Source organism: Notamacropus eugenii, chromosome 3 (genome assembly GCF_028372415.1).
Source record: "Notamacropus eugenii isolate mMacEug1 chromosome 3, mMacEug1.pri_v2, whole genome shotgun sequence".
Lineage (NCBI taxonomy): Eukaryota > Metazoa > Chordata > Mammalia > Diprotodontia > Macropodidae > Notamacropus > Notamacropus eugenii.
The window spans coordinates 39,684,809-39,706,818 of NC_092874.1; the positions used below are offsets into that span (position 1 = coordinate 39,684,809).

General features: G+C 40.0%; 1 protein-coding gene across 7 annotated transcripts in view; it reads left to right on the plus strand.

Moving 5' to 3' along the window:
* NEK11 (NIMA related kinase 11) overlaps positions 1 to 22,010 on the plus strand; it is a 283,992-nt gene that overhangs the window by 128,196 nt on the left and 133,786 nt on the right. For all 7 annotated transcript variants that reach the window (XM_072651314.1, XM_072651315.1, XM_072651313.1 and 4 more), the window contains one exon: positions 5,659 to 5,836. In XM_072651314.1, coding sequence (XP_072507415.1) covers positions 5,659 to 5,836 — 178 coding nt within the window. The remainder of the gene's footprint in view (positions 1 to 5,658; positions 5,837 to 22,010) is intronic.

Below are 22,010 nucleotides of genomic sequence, written 5' to 3' on the forward strand. Positions count from 1 at the left end.
TCCTTGGACATCTGACCCTATGGCTCATCACACAGTCTGTATTTGAAGTCTTTCTGGCTTGGCACAACTACCAAAGCTTGTACCCCCCTAGCACAGCTTTAGCACAATCTGGATAGAGCACTGAACTTGGAGCAGTTTAGACCTAGATTCAAAACTTGCCTCTGATGTTGTCTAGCTCTGTGACCCTGGGTTTAACTTTTCAGCCTCAGTTTCCTCTTCTGTAAAGTGAGGAATCATTTTACAGTAAAAAAAAAATGACCTCCAGATAAAAGTAATACTTCACATTACAAAAGTAATAATCACACTGCATGGAGGCACTTTGGACGTTTCAAAATCCCATTGTCTGTCTAGGAAGGACCTGTTCTAAAGTCTTAAATCCTCCTAGTCTGCCAGGCTCTCCCATGCCCTTGGGGGGCATAGTTATCTACTCTGAGTCTCAAGGGTCAGCCTCAGAATCTCACATATGTTCTGATTCTGTCAGGTATATAAGCCCATTTCTGATCAGTGAAGGGATCCTCTGTCATGGTTGGGGCTGGTGTTAGAGTCCAAAGACAACAATGTGGGGTGGGGGGCAGAGTGTTGCTCATGCCTGCCATACTTCTGAGAACTGGAGATCAGTGGGGAGATTCACAGAGGTCACAGTAGGGTTTTTCCTCTTGCTTTGGCTGCCCAGGGGTCTTAAGACTTCTATATTCTGAAAAGTTAGGACATGCTTCAGGTGATCACCAGAGTCTCTTCTTGTTCTTAGAATCTCTTTTTCTTTCATTCCAAGTTGTAGAGAGTGGAACTTTCTGCTTTCTCCACACTCACTGGAATTAGCTGTGAGTTCATGTACAAGACATATATTTTCTCTGCCTCACTCTCATTTTGGGCGGGTTCAGAGGTATGGAGACACAAGAATATTTAGTTGAATCCCAGCTCTAAATGGGCAACCAGTGGGTTCTGGATGGCCTGTAGATATTAAGGAATTCTCGGGTTTCATACCAAAGCAGACAAAGGAAGCTGAATTCTTCTTTCCAGAGAGTATAAACCCCAGGTTCCCATCTTGAGTAAGTCAGAGAATCCTAAGCACAAGGATTGATGGGATTCCTTTCCAGTCAGGGCAGTGGCTCATGAATCTTTATTAGTCAGGCTGGTCTTTAGCTGTCTATCCCCCAGCTCTGGGTGAAAGGGTTGAGCAGTTTGTAGAGGAGGAATTTATTCCGCAATGACGAGGGTAGGACGAAGACGCAAACACAGATTTCCTCAGATGGGAAATTGAAAAGCAAAGACACAGAAATATTTGCTTTAAGGGATCCAATAAGCTACTTAATGCCTTATTCTCAAGGGAACTCTGTGGCATCTAAAAATGCAGTTAGTCCTATAATCTTAAACAGTGGCATATCTGATCATTTACTTTGCTTTCTGAGGGCCTTATTTATCTTATTAGAAGATAAATACTTCTGTGTTCTTTTTGTTTTCTGGTGTAATCATTATTTAGGAGAGACGATTTCTCTGGTATCAATACCTATCACTGTCACGTATATACATACACATGTGTGGATGTGTATATATCTTTATCTCCATATAGCTTTCTGTGTATATATTTTATCCATGTATCTATCTTTCTGTGTATCTGTATCATCCATCTACCTCTGTCTTTCTCTTTTCCTTCCTTTCTTTTCTTTTTTCTTCCTCTTTCTTTCATTCTTTATTCCTTCCCTCCTTCCTTCCTTCCTTCCTTCTCTCCCTCCCTCCCTCCCTCCTCCCTCCCTCCCTCCCTTCCTTCCTTCCTTCCTTCCTTCCTTCCTTCCTTCCTTCCTTCCTTCCTTCCTTCCTTCCTTCCTTCCTTCCTTCCTTCCCTCCTTCCCTCCTTCTCTCCTTCCTTTCGTCTATCTTTCTTTCATTTCTAACATCTACCTGTCTATCCATCTGCCTACCTACCTGTCTACCTCTATATATGTCATCACTGTGGACACCAGTTATCACTCTGTGCTATATAATGTAGTGATGACTTTAGCATTTGTTGATGTTATAACCCAGTTTACCCTTACATGCAGTAGCTGTAGCCTCCTGCACTTTGTGAATTGTGACTACTTTATAGTTTGCCTATCTCTGTTTTTGGCTGCTGAAAGCAATCCCTTTTCTTGCCTCTAATTAATCTATGATGTCTTCAGGAAAGAGATAGCCAAAAACCCTAGAATGCTGTCTATAGTAAGATCCAATGGGCTTTGAATGAGGCTCTAAAGGAGTGAATAAAACATATGTGCTTTACTGGTCTCTGAGAAACAAGTAATGTTTTGTGTTTCCTTCCTGGTGGGTTCAAGTAGTAGGGAGCTGAATTCTGGGTAGGCAGATTGCTGTTGCAACTACCTGTATGCAAGGTTGGATAGATCAAGTCCTTGCTCACAGATACATAGACTATGCCAGTCAATAGCAAGCAGGAGCTAGAGCTTTAAGAAGTAATGTATGTGTAGATGACAGATGCTGCACTTGGGGTCACAGACCCCCAAGGAGTCCATGGAAAGATTTCAGGGGGATTCAAATTGTATGGGAAAACCTAACTCCCCCAGATTGCATCTTCATCTGTGCTACCTTCTGGTTTCTTTGTAATTCTGTGTGTTTTATTTATTCTTTTAAAAACATCCTTGGTATTCCCAGACTGCCAAAGGAATCTGTAACACCCAGAAAGGACCCAGAAATATGAGGCCCTGAAGAGATCAAGAGGTAGCAGACATTCTCATGGTCTATTTAGGAAACACAACAATAGCAAATGAAGTCAATGGGAACAGGGAAGAGACCAGACCTGGAGGTAGCAGGTTAAATAGAATAGAAGACCTGAGGCCCATTTAATGATATCCAGAGAACAAAGGTGAGGGGAAATGGGAAGCCAGAGGCATTGTGCTCTGACCAGAAGGTTTTTAACTCCCTTGAAAAGGCATAATTTGAGAGAAGTAAGAAGAAACTGTGCAATAAAGAGGAAAAATGGTTCAATCAGAGGAGAGAGAATGAAAGAAAGGAAGATAAGGAAGAAGGGGGAGGAGAGGATGTCACTTTATTTCTTTAGTGTCCCTTTGGGGCTCCTCTCTCCATTTGATCCCCCTCCCTGCCCTGTCCAAAAAAAGCAGAGTTATTTTGCTATTTGATTTTTCCAAAAGCAGCGGCCCCTGCAGCCCTGAGGGAGACAGAGCTTGGAAGGGAAGGCACTCAGGCCTGCTTAATCAGAAGAGCCTGCCTGGAGATGGCTGTTGGAGAAGATTCTTGGAGGCAGGCCCCTCCGAGAGGGCCTAGAGATGCTCGGGGGATGTTTCTGACACCTCCATGCCAACACTTTGACTCTAGTGGACAGGCTCTGCTCAGCTTAGCCTGGGCTTTGAAATCCTGAAAACTGAACTGAACACAGGGTTCTGTCAGGAAAGCTCTTGGTAGGAGGGGTAGGAGCCAAGGAGGTAATTAGGGAGGAAGTGACGCACAGCCAGGGCTGAGGACTCTCAGCTCTGCTTTTCACCTCACTGCCTTGGTCTCACCTCCTTTGCGAGGGAGCATGGTTTTTTTCTTTTAATTTTTACATTTTATGCCTATTTTTTGTTTTCACATCATCTTCTCTTCCAAAAATATTTCTCCTCCCTCTTCTACCCAGGTAGCTGTCCCTGGTAGCAAAGAATACCAGCTTTCTCACTTGTAAAAATGAATGGCCATTGAGGTCCTGTCCAGCTATAGATCTGTGATCCTGTAAGAATCACCTATTCTCAGAGTTGAAAGAGAATAAATCCCTTGAGGTTGCTGGACACCTGAGTTCAAGTCCTGTGTCAGATGCTTACTGGCTGTGTGACCCTGGGAAGTCATTAACCTTTCTCAGTCTCAATTTCCTCATCTATGAAGTGGTGTATATAATAGCACTTGCCTCTCAGGCTTATTGTGAAGATCAGATGAGATAATAAAGGGCATCCCAAACATCTTAGTGCCATTTAAAGCTTTGTTTGTAGAGACTCTGTGTATGTAAAGCACTTTGTGAACTGAAAGCACTATATAAATGCTAGCTATTATTGCTGTTATGATGAATATCACCTCAGAGGCCAGATAGTCGAACCAGTAGGGAAAGGTTGGGGACTGGACTGGTTTCCATACCAAAGCAAGGGCTGCTTCTGTCACTGACCCCTCCCCCTTTATAGGACAGGAACAAAGGGGTGGTTCTGACCTGTCATGACTTGAGCCAACCAAATCATGACAAATGCCTATTTATCTCCCATTCTCTCAGAGGAGCAGTCAATGGACATGTTGCAGAAGTGAGAGAAGCCCCAAAGGCCCTGTTATCTCATTAAGTCGAAGAGCAAACTCCCTGACATATAACATCCAGAGAAGTGAGTCAGGGAGTATTAATTTAAGCATTTCCTGTATGCTAGACACTGGGCTAACTACTGGGAATGTAAAGAGGGAAATATATGTTCTCTGCTTTCTAGGAGCTCACTTTTAATGGGAGAGACAAATGTAGAAATAACCAGGTCTGTACAGGATGGAGACAAGACACATTCAGCTTTTCCCTGTAAAAATGCACATGAACCATAATCATGTCTCCATGTGAGGGACTGAACATACCAGGTTTAATATGTTGATACTGCACATGTCCAGGATACATTTGTGATGAAATATCTGAGATAGAAAGATTAAATCTAGCCCTTCTTTCTTCTTGCAGGGGGGCAGTGAATGCTCCAAGGAGAGCCCGTGGTAACCCTTGGAGCGGTTTCTGAGACCAAAGACTTTCAGACACCTCTTTCAGGGAACAGAAGTGCTTTCTGAAATGTGAACACCCCCGTTTCACGGGCTTCACAGCATCTCCCTTTGTTCTTAAAACTGTTCTTGGAGCAGCTTTGAACCTTTGAAATTTGGGACCTGCTGGTCTCCCTTGCATCTCAAAACAATCATGGCACACAGCACGCACACCTTTCAAAAAGCCGCGTGACTGCCATCTCCCAAATGCCAACCCTGGCCAGGGCGCTGGTGCATTTTATTTATTAATTTAAGAAGATTAGTTTGAACTTTCCCTTCTGTTCTTAGTAAGGAGAAACTCTTGGAGTATCTCTGCATGACAGCTTTTATTTGTGTTTGTATTTTTAACTATTTGCCAAAAGAAAATGGGTCAATTCACCTCTAGCCCCAGGACTCATTGCAAGAACAGTCCTAATCATTTGAAATGCTAATTGATACTTGAAGTCCAGGCTTCTTTCTAGAGAATTGCACCATCTGAGTTCTCCCCAAATATTCAGATTTCCCATTAGCTCTAGGGTTACATTGCTTTCACCTTGGGAAATAGCAGCTCAAGAACTTCAGATTTTTAGAGCTGGAAGACATCTTAGCCTCATCTAATCCAACTGCCTCCTTTTGAACATAAGGAAGCAGACCTATAGTGACTGAGATTGCCAGAAGGGCATACAGCTAGTTAGTAAGAGAGTTGCCCCAGCCCTCCCTACTCTAATTCCCTTTACTTCACATGATCTTGGCTCCTGGGAATTTAATATTTCATATTTTTAATACCTTTATCAGTGGGAAGGAAGGTGAGAGTGGAGGGCTGTCTGTTTCTTTCTAAGCAGTTTCCAAGACCAGAAAAAAAAAATTGTCCTTGTAATCTTGATGTTTTCTTTTAAATTAGTTGCTAATTAAATACCATCATGTTCCCCTAAGGAATCTGATGAACAGGCTTCAGGACATTTGATTGAATCTGAGCCAAGGGAAGAGGAGACACCAGCAGAGCTGCCCCGGATTCATTCTGAGCCAGTCACCTCCCAGGGCTCTGCAGGACAGGAGCCAAGTCAGGAGGCAGCTTCAGACAGACTGTCTACATATGAACTAGAGGATCATGGTAAGAACTCAGCATTTTATTTGCATCATAAGATCATATTTTTTAGAGGTGAAAGGGACCTTTGAAATCATCACATCCAACTCCCTCATTTTACAGATGTGGAAACTGAGGCACAAGAAAGGGCTTGCCAAGGCTAATGTCTGACTCCAAGGCCAGTACCCTATCAGTTAATCCATGCTATTTTTCGAAAACCATGAATACTTGGTTGTAAAAAGTGTTTTCCCGGAACATGACCTTTTCTTCTCAGAGAAACTTTGTGATGAATATGTGAATTCAGCTTGTTATCAATGGGAGAGGAGAGGATGGCTTATCTATGGTAAAAAGAACAAAGATTTCAGTCAGACTTATTTCTTTTTTTTAATATTAGCTTTCTTTTTATTTATTTTTAATGAGCATGATTTATCTTTTGTCTTCCAACTTCTTGACCCACCCTTACTAAAAAAGAACAACATTCCTTGTAACAAAGTCTTGCAAAACAAATTCTCGTCTAAAAGTGTATTTTTTCTCCCTCATATTCTGTATATTTAATCTGTCGCCTCTCAGTCAGGAGGTAGTTATCCTTCTTTATCACTGACCCTCTGGAATCATGACTGAGCACTGTGTTGATCAGAGCTCTTAAATTTTTTGAAATTGTTCATTTTCATGGAGTTATTGTGATTGTGTAAATTTTTCTCCTGGTTCTGTTCTGTTCACACAAGTCTTCTCAGACTTCTGAGAAACCCTCTCTTTCATCATTTCTTGTGGCACAATAGTGTTCCATCATATTACCATCGTTTGTTCGGTCAATCCCCATAGACTGAGGTATCACCATAATGGTAGATAGCATTTGGGAAATGCTTATCGTGGTGGGATGTGCCACATAATATCATTGTAGTGGAGTGGCAGCAGCTCAGAACCTGGAAACACTTGAGCTTATCCTCTTTGAAAATGGTTTCTATAACATCTGTGCTTTTTAGAGCTACTAGGAAGTCTCTCTAAATTAAATTGATAATTAAAAATAAGTAAAAATAAAATTAATAGAGAAAAAGGAAACAAATTTGTCAGAGACCTTTGTTCTTTTTATCACAGATAAGCTACCACTTGCCCCTCACTGATAGTTGGAGAGTCAACCTCAAAGCCAGATTCAAATCTTATTTCTAACCTGGACCTTAAGCCTTTAGTGCTCTAAGTAACTCTGAGAATATAAACTGCAGAGAAGGGACTGATCTGCATTGGTAGGGAGTGTTTTCCTTCAAGGCTGCACTCTACATTTGGACTTCCTCTACCACATCTGGGATCTTCATCCTTCATCACCAGAGACATCACATGTCTAGTCCCTGTTCCTCATTTTTAATCTGAAGATATTTTGGAGAATCAAAGTTATGGATGTCTGCTTATTGCCAAATGAAAGTTCAAGACCACTGTCCTAAATGGTCAGTGGAGGGCAGCTAACTCATTCTGTCACCTTCTCAGGGGATGAGTAGCCCAAGTGGGATCATAAGATCATAGATCTGTTTGTCAAATGAAAGTAAAGTAAAATTATTTATGAACTTGTCCTCAGGTGAACAGCCAATCCAGGTCTAGGACCTAGAACCAGAAGGGACCTTACTGGTCATCTAGCTCTTATCCCTCTTTTATAGGTGGGAAAACTGAGGCCCAGAATGGTTAAATGATTTTCCCAAAGTCCCACAGGTCCCACGACTACAAGGTCAACAATCTTTCTAAATACAGAAACAAAGGTTGAGAGAAGCCAGAGGATTTGGGTTCAAATGGAAACTCAGCTTCTCATTTTCCATGTCTTGTTGCATATATCTCTTCATTTCTGTAGGACTCAATTGTCTCATCTCTAAATGAAGGGGTTGGACTAGCTGACCTCTAAGGCCCCTTCTTTCTCTAAATTCTAAGTCTGGATCAGCTATCTAGCTCAGCTCAAATTCACACAGGAAATGTACTCCCCACTCTCTTTGCTTTGGCTTAATAAGTTTAGCCTGCTAGTTTTTTATTAAAGGTGATGGTCTCTTCTTCAGCTACAAGGAGACTAGAGCATGAAGACCTTTGGGTTGCCATTTGTGGCTTTCAAACATGACATATCAGGAAAGTAATCTCACAAGGTGTATTATTGATATACAAATGCATGCATGAAGTGGATTCCTATCTTAGAACTTTCCTAGGTATTTTCCAGGGGTTGCTCCATGTTTAACATTATTATTTATATTTCTTTTCCAAAATTAAATCTTGGGTCAATAACACTGGCTAGTGATCCTCTCCCAATTAGAAGCCAACATTGAAAAGATAGCAAAGTTGTATGGGAGGTTGATGTGGTTGACTTGTACTGTTGGAGGGTAGAATCCTTTGTAACATTATTATTGTTGCCAGTTCTTTGTTCTTGAATAGGACCAGTGACATGACAGAACAACAGTGATGTCTTGACTTGAGCGTGAATTGTCTGTGTGTGGGGCAGAGTTGTGCAAAGTCCCACTCTCTCCTTCAGGGTCAATGAGATGTGAAAGAACAAGTCTACACTTATAGGTATTAGTTGTGGAAGGGCCAACCACTTCCTCAAGATTTCTCCCATCTATTGACCCAACTAAAGCCACAATCATCCTAGGCTAAGTACTCATAACCTCTCACTGAGACCGTAGCATTGACCTCCTGCATCCAGTCTTTCCCTTCTCCAGTCTGACCTTCACCCAAGTGTCAACTTGATAGTTCTAATGTATAGGGTCTCCATGTTACTTCTTGGTGGAACCTTACCAACATTAGGACAAAATGCAAATTTCTCTGCCATTGAAAGCCTTCCTCTGTCTTTCTTGGCTGATCTCCATTACTCTGTCTCAGTCATGATACATTCTAACCAAAATGTCTTACTTACTCTTCTCCACACAGGACATTGGTTTCCCACTGCTGCGTCTTGGCACAGGCTGTTCTTTAGGCCTGAATTACCTTCTAATACTCCTCAACTCTGGCCCATGGAATCTTTAACTTCCTTTGAAACTCAGCTCAAATGCTATCCTCTCTTAAGAGAGGCCCTTCTGATTCCCTCAGTTGCAAATTCTCTTCCCTTAGAAATGACTATATATGTGTTTTTTATATATATATGCATATATACACATATATTTGTACATACAAACTCATATATATAAATATATATATATACAAACATGTACACACACACACAATTTACTTTTCTTTGCATAGGTTGTTTCCCCCAATTGGAAATAAAGTCCCCGATTGCACAGAATGTTTGTTTTTCCTTTATATCCCTAGTATCTAGCATTGTGCCTGGCACATAGTAGAAACTTAATTAATCCTTTCTCAATTAAATCGAAATCCTTCATGAGTTAGACTTAAGTATAGTTCTAGAATCAGGGAATTTAACTAGATGATATCTGATGGTCACTTGGATCTTTATTTGTGACTGTATTTCAATGACTTTTTAATGTATGATTATAAATGACAAGTTGTTTGCCCTGTTGGCATTGTGTCCAGATTCCAATATAGTAATTTCTGATTTTGAGAGAAATAAATTGTCCGAGGGAATAGTTATTAACTCAAGGGGAATCTGTGAACTCTTTGTCTCTATGACTTTTCTGGAGCAGAAAAAAAGCCACATGTATTTAACTGAATGAAACTAAGAAATTAGAATTATAATGTAATTAAGAAATCCATGCAGTTGATCAGGTTGAGAACAGAATCTGGTGGAAATGGAATAGAAAATAATTTTTCTTTTTAAGAACTATAAAGTTGGTGTAACAAGTGCCATGTCTGTAAGGATCTTAATTTAATTATGAGCATTCAGTTCATCCATTATTAATATCTGGAGAAGAAAACCCAACAATTTGGTTTGATAATTAGAATGATGAACCGTTACAAGCTTATGGGTGACTGCATATCTCAAGCGTGAAATGAGGCTTCTGGAAGCTAGGGAAGTCCATAGCAGTTAGTTGTAGATCTCTTGCTTTTTGGGAAGGTTTTTTTTCAACCTGCTAGTCTGCCCAAGGGCATTTTTCTTTGGCATGTCTCTATATGTGTAAAGGACTTTTCTGTCTTTATAATTATCCTACCCTTCCTGATTTGGGAAATGCTTTTCAGCTTCACTTTATTCTTCTTTTGGGTTTCCCCTCCAGGCTGTGAGATAGTTACTGGGGAAAAAAATCATAGGATGAGACTCATACATTTAAATTTGGGACACAGTACGCAACAGTTGTTTCATTGCATCCCATTAGAGATCAAAGTAACTGTTATAATCAAATAAGACAGAGCCTTTAGAACTTTAAAGAAATCATACATATTTAAATCCCTTTAAAGATGCTGCTGGCAATTTGCGCATTAATTTTAAACCGACCCCTGAAATCAGTGTATCACCATTTCACTCTAGCCCTGTAGCAAATGGTTGAGTTATGGAGATTTATTCCCTCCATGTTGGGAGTGGGAAAGCTGCTGAGAAATCTGGAACTTAGAGAACTACAGGAAGTTCAAAGCATGGCTCCTTAAGCCAACTCTTCAGATGTCCACCATTCCTCTGGAGTAGTCTGTTGACTCCCAGCCAATCAGCCTTAATGAACTGTCCCTTCATGTTAGTCATTTCAGCAGCTCTTCAGGACGTTCCCTGCTGACCTTTGCTCAGTGGACAGCTAAGCATTCAGAGTAGCACATGTTCAACTTCTGGGGGACCACAGATCTTGACTTTCTGGGAGCTGTCTGAAACTGATACGACCTTTCTTAGTAAAGCATCAACAGAAGAGTTTTACTTGAAATGGAAAGCAAATGACAGTTTTGACTTCATTGAGGGATGTGCCAACTTTCTTTTAGGAAGGGAAATAACTAATACTAATCAAGGAGTTCAATTCTCAGTCATTGATTTATGGAGTGAAATCAAGAGGAGTACGTAAAGAGAGGCTGGTAGGGAATAAAGACAACCAATAATGTTGTTAACTTTGAGTTCCAGGCTGAGTAAAAGCAGAAAGCAGTGTTTCGGAGGCTGTTTTGGGAAGGAAAATTCGTTTTTGGGAATGCTAGGTTAAGTGTTTTTATTTCTGTCCTTCACAGCAATACTCAGTTTAGTTCAGCTCAATTCAATAAGCATTTATTAAATGTTACTCTACTGTAAGACCCTGTAATACTTGGTGGGGGGGGGGGAGGGAGAAGGTATATAAAAACATGTCAAAAAAGTCTCCTTGTCCTTACGTTCTAGGGTGTTGGATACACCATAGATCATAGATTTAGAGCCAGAAGGGAACAGTCCAACCCTTTCCTTTTGCCAATAAGAAAACTAGGGACCCAAGAGGTTAAATGATTTATCACCCCAGGTTTCAAATGTAGTAAATGGAAAAAGTCAGGGTCTGATTCCTGGTCCTTTGACTCCCAAGTCCAGTGGTTTTTCCACCAGTAAGTACATATAACATAATTTGAAGAGAGAGGAGGGATTACTAACACCTAATAAAGGCTCCCTCTGGGAGTTGGTGCCTATGCTGAGCTTCTGAGGAAGCTATGGATGGATTCTAATACTTGCAGAGGTCAGGAGGAGGGGGTATATTCCAGGGATGGCTGGGACAGCTTATATACTAAAGCAGGAAATGGAATGTTGTGTTCAGAGACTGACAAGTAGGCTGGTTCAGCTGGAACACAGAATGTGTGAAGGAATGGGCCAAGGCTAAGGTCATTTTCAAAATACAGAAACTCAGGGTCCTTAGAAATTGGTCCAGAGGTTCTTAACTTTTTGTGTCATGGACCCCTTTGGCAGTCTAGTAAAGCCTATGAGCACCGTTTCAGAGTAATGTTTTTAGATTCATAAAAATAAGATGAATAGGGTTATTGGAATACAGCTATCAAAATACTTAAAAAAAAGTTTGTGGAACCAGGTTGAGAACACCCAGCTTAGAATCTTCTGACAGCATCCAAGCTAGGCTGTCTGTCTGAATGAATCTTAGTACATTTAGTTAGTGGCTCATGATGAATTTAGGGTGTAGGGTGATGGAAGTGGGCTGGAACATGGCCATTGCCTCTTGGCTCTCTCCCCTTCCTGCTTCCTCCTCATCCAGGGTCCATAGCTATTTGTTCCCACTATTCATCCCATGGTCTGAGAGGACAGGGAGGATGTCTTGCCTGCATAGGTCCTTTCTGCTGTGCTCCCGGACTTGCCTGTCCTTTACATTTTTGGCCATGGTAGTGTTTGCTGCCGATTCATGCCCTTGTGTGAGACAGGGAGGGGTTGGGATGAGGGAACAAGCCCAAGATTGGTGTCAAGGACGTGGGCCAGGAAAAGGGGAAAAATTAGTAGGAACTCCCTTTTGCCAGGTTCCTCCTGGCTTCTTCTTCTCTGGCATTTTAGCAACAGAGTCTATGAATGATTTGTATCTACACAAAACTTTCAACTAAATGTTCTAAAGGGAGGAAGGGATATCATGGATAAATTAAATCCATAAGTAATCCCCACCCTCATTTTTAAAAATTTATTTTCCTTTAAATGTTATTATTTATTTATTTTCAGCATTTTTTTAAAAGAATTTGATTTGTCAATTTTCTCCCACCTTTTTCTTATCCATTGTGAAGATAAAAAATATGTCAGTTATACATGTGAAATCATGCAAAACATATTTTCATATCAGCCAAAAAAAAGCAAAAAAAATAAAGTGAAAAAATTATGCTTGAATCTGCATTCAGAGACTTCTGATGCCAAGATGGGAAAGTAAGGAAGGAATCCTCTGAAGCTCTCCCATGTTCCCCTCCCAATAACTAGAAAACCACCTCAGAATGGATCTAGAAAATGGATCAGAAAAGCAGTTTATTAGCGCCCAGGAAAGATCTGTCTTTACTGGCGTGGGAGGGGAGTGAGGCCCAAGAGCAGCAGCAAACAGCCTCATAGCAGGCGATGTGCAGCAAGGCTCCAAACCTGGGACAATCCACCAGTGAGGCTCCCCTCCTCCTGCAAACCAGCAGCCCCCTAGATAAGTGAGAAGTCTATGCAGTGCATCAAGGCCCCACCCCAGTGATCCCACCTTCCAGCACAAACCATTAGCAAGGTCTTGACCCCATTGCTGACCAGTAATGAAGCACCATCCTAGGGCTGGCCAACCTCAAGATCCTGCCTGTGGGGCCTGCTAGCAGAGAGGTGCTGTTTCCATTGCAACCTAGCAGCAAGGCTCCACCTCTGGAACAGTCCAGCAGCTAACCACCATGCCCAGGGGAGGCCAACAGAGACCTTCCCCCACCCTTAGTGCAAACCAGAAGGGAAGTCTACTTTCCAGAAAAGGCAAGCAGCTAAACCTTCAAGTCCGGTGAAAGCCAGCAATAAGACCGTGAGCCCTAGCACACAAAGCCTGGGACAGTTTAGGACCAGAGCCCAACTTCACATAAAAACACCAAGTCATCCAAAAAAAAAAAAAATGCAGAAAAATGAGCAAAAAAAAAAAAAAACCCACCAAAAAAGAGCCTGATTTTAGAAAATTACTATGGTGATAGGGAGGATCATGCTATAAACTTACAAGAGGGGACCATAGTGTCAAAATGGCTACATGTAAATTGGTCTCAGGCCCCAAAAGAATTCCTGGAAGAGCTTAAAAAGGATTTTAAAAAGTAAATTAGAGAAGTAGAAAAAAATTGGGAAAAGAAGTGAAAATAATGCAAGAGAATCATGAAAAAAGAGTCAGTAGCACGAGAAAAGATATACAGAAACTTACTGAGGAAAATAACTCCCTAAAAAATAGACTTGGCTAGATGGAAAATGAATACAAATGCTCACTGAAGAAAATAATTCCTTAAAAATTAGAATTGAACAAGTGGTAACTAATGACTCTGTGAGAGAGACATTGAGATGCAATAAAAATTTTAAAAAGTTAAAAGAAAGAAAAAAATTTCTCTGGAAAAACAACTGATCTAGAAAGTAGATTCAGGAGAGATAATATAAGAATTCTTGGACTATCTGAAAGCCATGACCAACAAAAAAGCCTGGACAACATCTTTCAAGAAATTATCAAAGAAAATTGATGCCCAAATATTTTATATTGTCAGCAGTTATTTAAATGAGTTTTCTCTTTTTTATTTCTTCCTGATGGACTCTTTGGTAATATATAGAAATGCTGATGATTTATGTGGGTTTATTTTGTATCCCGTAACTTTTCCAAACTTATTATCAACTAATGTTTTAGTTGATTCTCTAGGATTTTCTAAGTATACCATTATGCCATCTGCAAAAGGTGATAGTTTTGTTTTCTTGTTACCTGTTTTATTCCTATTTTCTTGTCTTGTTCCTGTTGTTAGCATTTCTAGTAAAACAATGAATAATAGTGGTGATAATGGGCATCCATACTTCACCCGTGATCCTACTGGGAAGTCTTCTAGCTTATCCTCATTTCAGATAATGCTTGCTGATGGTTTTAGGTAGATGCTACTTATTTTAAGGAAAGTTCCATTTATTCCTATGCTCTTCGGGAATGAATGTTGGATTGTATCTGTTGAGTTAATCATATGTATTTTATTGTTTTTCTTATTGACATGATCAATTATGCTGATACTTTTCCTTAGTATTGAACCAGACCTGCATTCTTGGTATAAATCCTGCCTAGTCATACTGTATAGCCTTTGTGATATATTGCTTGCTAATATTTTATTTAAAAAGTTTTTCATTAATATACACTAGAGAAATTGGTCTATAGGTTTCTTTCTTTGCTTTTGCTCTTCCAGTTTTAGGTATTGGAATCATATTTGTATCATAAAAAGAATTTGATAAGACTGCTTCTTTGCCTATTTTCCCAGATAGTTTATATAGTATTGAAATTTTGGTAGAATCCTGGGAATCCATTTGGGCCTGGGGTTTTTTTTCCTAGGGCTTGTTCTTTTTCTAAGATAGAATTCTTTAAATATTCTATTTCCTCTTTGGTTAATCTGGGCAATATATGTGTGTGTGTGTGTGTGTGTGTGTGTGTGTGTACATATATATATGTGTGTGTGTGTGTGTGTGTGTGTGTGTGTATATATATATTTGTAAATATTCATCCATTTCACTCAGATTGTCAGATTTATTAGCATATAACTGAGCAAAATAACTCCAAATGATTGCTTCAATTTCATCTTCATTGATAGTACATTTACCTTTTTGATTTTTGATACTGGTAATTTGGTTTTATTTTTGTCCTTAAATTATTTCTCTTTGATATATTTTCCAGGTCAATTGTTTTTCCATTGAGATATTTATCATTTTCTTTTATTCTTTTTTCATTCTTTTGAGTTTATCTTACTGTTTCCTAATGTTTCATGGGGTCATTAGCTTCCACTTGTCCAAATCTAATTTTTAAGGAATTGTTTTCTCTAATAAACTTTTGTAACTTTTTCCATTTGGACAATTCTGCTTTTTAAGGAGTTCTTCTCTTCAGTGAATATTTGTACCTCTTTTACCATTTGACCAATTCTGTTTTTTAAGGTGTCATTTTCTTCAATATTTTTTATGCCTCTTTTACCAAGCTTTTGACTCCTTTTATGATTTTCTTACATCACTCTCATTTATTTTTCCAGTTTTTACTCTATCTCTCTTATTTTATTTTTAAAATCCTTCCTGAGCTCTTCTAGGAATCCTTGTTGGGCTTCTGTCCACTTCATATTTTTTTCATTGAGACTGCTTTTAGCTAAATTGACATCACTGTCTCCTGAGTTTGCATGTTGATCTTCCCTGTCACTTATAACTTTTATATGGTCAGGTTCTTTTTTATTGTTTGCTCATTTTTCCAGCCTATTTTGTTTACATTTAACTTCATCTTAAAGTTGGGCTTTGCTCCTAGGATGGAGGTGGGGATGTCCATTTTCAGTGCTTCCTAGTTGTAGGATCCAAGGAGAGGTGTGGTCAGTGCTCTCCTGGCCTATGCTCTCATCTTTACCCAGGAAGGGACCTTGTTCCCCTGCAGCCACAAATGCTGGTGTTCCTCTTGTCCCTGGACCTATGACCAGGTCCCAGCTTCTCCTGTGGCCACAAGTGCTAGTGCTCCTCTTCATCCTAGAATTGTGTCTGAGCAATGGAATAGAGCCTTGGACCCAGCAACAGCAAAGGGGCCCTGGTAACCTCTTTATGACCAGTTGTCTGACTCCTTTACCATTTGTATGCTGAGAAGCTGCTATTGTAGCTACATCTCTAGGCTGCTGGTGGTCATACAGCAGCATGAATTGTGCTTCAGGTGGACCACCACTCTGTGGTCATAGGCCTCTCCTGCTGACCTCCTAAGTTATTTTCAACTGGAAAAATGTCTTGCCCTAACCTTTTGTTTTCTCTGCTGCTGCAGAATTGGATAAGGCGTTATTTTAGAGTTATTTGGAGAGGAAAGTTGGGAGAGTTCATCTGAGCTAATGCCTATATTCCACCATTTTGACTCCACCTACCCCAACCCTTATTTTAGCCAAACCATTTTCTAGACCTCTTAGCAGACAACAAAATTGACTGGTTTTTCACTCCCTTTTCACTGTTGTCTAATTTCTGGTGATGATCCTAAAAAGTAGGGGAAAAATATAATTATATAAGTTATTAATATTACATTAGCATTTTTTCTGATTATGCACAAATGAAGCTGGGTATGGATGAGTTTAAATCACAGTAAACTGCATTTTAAAAATTTCTAACCAAATGGACTCCTCCCAAATAAGCCATACATCTCTCTCTCTGTGTTTAATTCACCAAAATGTTTGTTAAATGTCTTCTTTATACAGAGCACTGTGCTAGGCTCTGGGTAAGATACAGAGTTTGATGAATGTGGAATCTCTGTTCTCTCAGAACTTAAAGTAATGGAACTTAAAGAATTTCAAAGGGGAATAAAAAACACACAGACCAATATTCTCCAAAATACCATGTCGCTGGTCCTCTTTGAGAACAACAGATGAACAGGACAATGTGCAAGTGCATAAGAAAACGTGAAGATTATATCTGATGGGGAAGAGTTTGTTACCTAATAGAATTGATTGGAAAGATAGGATGGCATGAGATTGTGGAGAGCTTTGAATGCCAGGCAAAGAAGATCAACCTTTACTTAGAGGATACTATGCCACCATTGAAGAGTTTGGAGTAGAGGGACCACTGTAGTAAAATATCACGATCTACAGGTATTATCTCTGTTTTACAGATGAGAAAATTGAGGCTTAGAGATTTGGTGCCTTGTTCACGGTTGCATCATGTAACACTCACCCAGCTCATCTTCCAGGCTATTTGTCCTTCAGTCAACAAATCAGAGTGGTGACATGGGGCCCAAAAGGGCATTTAGAATCCTCAGAGATGAAGACAAATAATTTCCTAATTGTCCTACGTAGATAGCTTGTTTGTTTGTGGTTACGTGTTATCTCCCATCAGATTGTAAGCTCCTTGAGGGTAGGGATTATTTTTTGCCTTTCTTTGTATTCTCAGTGCTTAGCACAGTACATGGCACATGGAAGGTGCTTAATTAAATATTTATTGACTGAATCATTGACACAAAATATTAATATGTGTAGAAATGTTCAGGATAGAGTTTGAGGAGACAGCCCATGAACTGGCTCCAAAAGGGTATCTTAGACAGGACCATAACTTAGACCCACAAGGAAATCCAGTGCTGCTGCTGGGCAGAAGTTTCCAGGGCTTAACACAGCTCATTACCTACAGTTTTATTGACTCATAGATTATCAGAGCTACCAGGAAGAGATCATTTCCTCTTTTGCACTGATTTTACAACAGAAGGAAGAGACTACACAGGTCAGCCTGATGACTGAATTCATAAGATGAAATTTAGCAGGGATTTAATGGAAAGTTCTACACTTCACAGGTTCATGGGGAAATGGGCCTGGATAACAGTTTGTGTGAAAAAGATCTGGAGGCTTAAGTGGACTACAGGCTGCCTATGAGCCAGCAGAATGATTAAGATAAAAAAAAGAACCTTGAAAGGGTGTCACACTTAAGTATGATTATACCAGAGGGGGATTACACTGTCACTGTCACATAACGGTTTCTTCTTCCTGCTTTGCCAAGGTAGGGCCCACCAACTGCCCAGGAGCTAGGAAGGCCAGTGAAGGCTGTCCTCTTATTAGCATTATCAGTTAAAGGGGAATGTATAGACCAACTTAAGTCAAATCACCAAGCCTTTATTGAGGACCTGTTGTTGTTCAGTTCATATCCCACTCTTTGTGACCCTCATTAGGGTTTTCTTGGCAAAGATACTGGAATGGTTTGTCTTTCCCTTCTCCAGCTCATTTTACAGATGAGGAAACTGAGGCAAACAGGGTTAAGTGACTTGTCCAGTGTCATGCAGCTAGTAAGTATCTGAGGCTGGTTTTGAACTCAGGAAAATGAGGCTTCCTGATTCCCAGTGCTCTATCCACTGTACCACCTAGCTACCCTTATTAAGGGTTAGATATTAGGCCAAACACTGAAGATAGAAAAAAAGGTAAAAGCAATCCCTTTTTAATATACATACTAATAATCACGACGAAGGAGAGATTCACCTGGAATCTGTGAACTTGATTTTTAGAAATTAGTAACTGTATTTCAATATACTTCCTTGGTAATCTTATGTATTTCCCCCCACATTTAAAAAACATCATTCTGAGGAGGCGTCCCTAGGCTCTATCAGACTGCTCAAAGGGTTTGTGACACCAAAAGTTTTAAGAATCCCTGCTGTAGACTCACGCTCAGCCTGGGGGAGATATTCGCCTCCATGAGGCTTGAGGAAACTGAAGTTGGTTGAGAAGACAAATCTTCCATCACACATTCCCTCTGGGGCCTCTGCTCACTGAATGCAAGGACAGGTCCATAGTTGTTTTCTCTCCCTCTCCATGCTTTTTGGCCTCCTGACATATTTGAAGTCCTGTGACTTATATGTGGGTGCCATTGTTGTGTTACATCCCCAAGAGTCACATTTCTGAAACTGTTTTGCCAGATTCTTTTATTTAATGAGGAAAGTGAAGGAATTCTGCAAAGAAAACAATAGTGGAATGGCAGCCCAAACCCATCTGCTTGGCTGTCTGCTCCACACATGCATGATACATTCATTTACCTGCTGCAGAACCACCAGGGAGTGGTTGGAATCCATACTCTAACTGGGAAAAGGGCTTTTTATTGAAGACTTAATGAGTGCACGTTCAGAGTGATGGATGGCATACATTCGATGACTTGTCTCTGCCTCAGAAGATTGTTTATCAGATGATCCAAATCTTTTTCATTGAGTTGGGACTCACAAGACTCTCAAGGCCACTCTCCCCACTCCCCATTTTACAGGTGAAGAAATTGAGATCTGGAGAGGCAGTAAGTAAGCATCAGAGGTGAAATTTGAACAGTTTTTTACTTGAATTTATAACACAATTACAGACATTTTTAATTTTCAAAACTATAACTGTTTTTATACCAAAGCTGGCTTTATATAAGTGGGCACCATCAGGAAATATGAAGAAACAAGAAAGCAAGAGGCTTAATAACCAATATTCTGATGAAGAAGCAAGTGGAAACGCAAATATATTGATAGTTTACCTGTCCAGCTTGAGTTTATGTCTTGTGATCCTGAAATGAAGTGTGGGTTGTTACTAAATTTAAAATATGTTTCATGGTTCCCTCAAAATTATAAGGATATTTATAGACAACTCTTGAATTTTTAAAGCAATGCTATTCAAATGAAACGAATTGGAAGCAATAAGCATTGGGAGTTTCTCTCAAACTGTGGTATAGTGGTTGAATCAGTCAAGAAGACCTATCTCAGACACTTACTAGTTGTGGGACCTGGGACAAGTCTTTCCACCTCTTTGTGACTCAGTTTCCTCATCTGCAGAATGAGGAGATTGGATTCAGTGACCCCCAAAGTAAATCTGTGATCCTATAATCTTGTTCTATGTTAGAGGGAAAGATGGAAATTCTGAGCATCTGAGCAAGTAAACTGTATAGTATCCATAAATACTCACAGAAAGCAGTCTTTTCTTTCTCACTATTTAAATTCACAGAATCTCAAAGCTGATTGTGGACAACAGATGCCATGTAGTCCAGAAGTTCTCAAAGTCTGGTTTGGGGAAGCCTGGGAGTCCCCAAAAGATGTTTTCAAGTGGTCCACAAGGTCACAGTTATTTTCAGACTAATACTAAGATGTTTTCATTTCTAATATTGTAAATATCAATAGCTTTAACACACACAAACACAAGTTCTTTGGGGTCCTCCACCTTTTTAAGAGTGTAAAAGGATCCTGAGAACCAAAAGTCTGAGAACTACTGATCTAGTCCAACTTATGCCTGTCTTCTAATTGTACCATTTCAGATCTTTTCTTTCAAATCCTTATTGCTCAAATGTGTCTAATAAGTCTATCCTAACACAGAAAAGCTGTATTATCTACTCAGTGAAATGAGGCCCATTATTGTAAGACTCAGATGGGGAGAGGACTTTGATTTTTAAGGCAGATTTACAGAATCTCTGAATCTGTGTCTACAAAGATCAATTTTCCATCCTTAATGAAATTTCCTCCCTCAGTACCACTTCCCTCCCTCCCTCCCTCACCCCCAGATACATGCATAAAATAAAATTGGAACTTGACTCAGTCTCATCAATCAGACTTTTTCTTTTAACTCATTTTCAGTTATTACACCCAAGTCTTGGCTGGGAGAAATGAGGGTTTAGGATGAATTGGGGACCCTTATCATTATAAATTATTTTAATTCTTTTTGCTGTAACTTCATCTGTTATGAGAACGTCTCAGTTCAAAAGTCACTCATTTCAGCCCTAGTTTCTCTGTACTGTATTAGTGGAACCAGAAAACAAAGCAGGCTCATAGAAACGACACTGGGACATCTTTGTAGAAAATAATCTGTTTTTCCAGGCACTAGAGTAGCTCGTCACCAGAAGAAGATAAGTCTTGCGAACTAGAGGTCACCTAGAACAGTGTGTGTCTGTGTGTGTCTCATTGGAGACAGTCGTACTATAAAGCCACAGGGCAATGCAACAGGAATAGTACTGAATTCTGGAGTTAGAGAATTTTGGATTCAAATCATGTCTCTGCTTCTTCTGAGACAGTCAGTTTCTTCATCTATATAATAAAGGTTTAGACAAATGACCTCTGAACTTCCTTACCACTGTTTATCTAGGATCCTATGATGCTGAGGCATCTGAAAAGGGACAGAACCGAAGATAACCACATGAATCTTTGGTTCCATTCCTGAACAACTGGGTTAAAAACTAAATAAAAATTTAGTTGTGATCTTTCTCTTTGCTTTTGCTATCAAAGGAAGCCCTTTTCTTTTCTGCTTTCCCCAATCCCTAAGACACAGCTGTACAGTGGATAGGGTACTCACTGCCTTTGGCTTCAAGTGTGAGCTCTGTCACTCAGGAATATTATGGTAAACAAGTTACTCTGAACATCAACTTTCTGGTCTGTAAAATGGAGATTGTAATACACTACCTCCTTCAGAGTTGTAGTATCATATAAATTCCCAATTGCTGTATGAAGTGGAGCTATGATCATTTGCTCTGTACATAAAAAAGATCCAATTCTTTGGATTTTGCCAAGTACTTTATACCCCTAGTACCATATTCCAGGCTACATTATAATTATTGTAAAGTAGAAGGGCCATGGGGACATTTGCTGTGGCATCAAGGAAGAAAGACATTCAAGGACCCAGCATATCTTTTGTTCTGTAGACTTTGGGGCTGCTATTCCAAACTTTTTCACATTGATCACATGGCTTCCCAGAGGTCAATTGGCTACTGCTTCCCTTAGGATTCTTGGGGTAACACTGAGAGGTTGGGAAGGCTTTTCTAACACTTTAGTTCACAAGTCCCCAGCAGTATACTTCACCCATTGATTGTCAGTTGCCAAAATATATAGCCAGATTTAATTAGCTTTCAGAAATAGGTATTTATTAAGGAGTACAGCACAAGCAGTTGGTACAAAAACATCCTTCAGAACTAGGAATATACTTCTCATACATTAGATTCCAAGGGAACATGGGCTCAGAGGAACATGGGCTCAAACGTAGAAAACAAAGCGGTAACTCATAGCTCTTGGTTGCCAGAAGTCCTTTCCTCCTTTGCCGGAGGTGCCCCACAGACAAGGTATGCCCCAGCATTCTGCAAGGTTCTTTGTAGAGTCCTACTGCCTTTGTCCACCCCAGATGAAAACAACTGCTTCTAGCCACTATTGCTTCATGGATGCTGGGGTGTTGATGAAAAGTCCAAATCCTCCGACCCTTTGAAGTTCACAAGGTCATCCGTTGGTCAGGG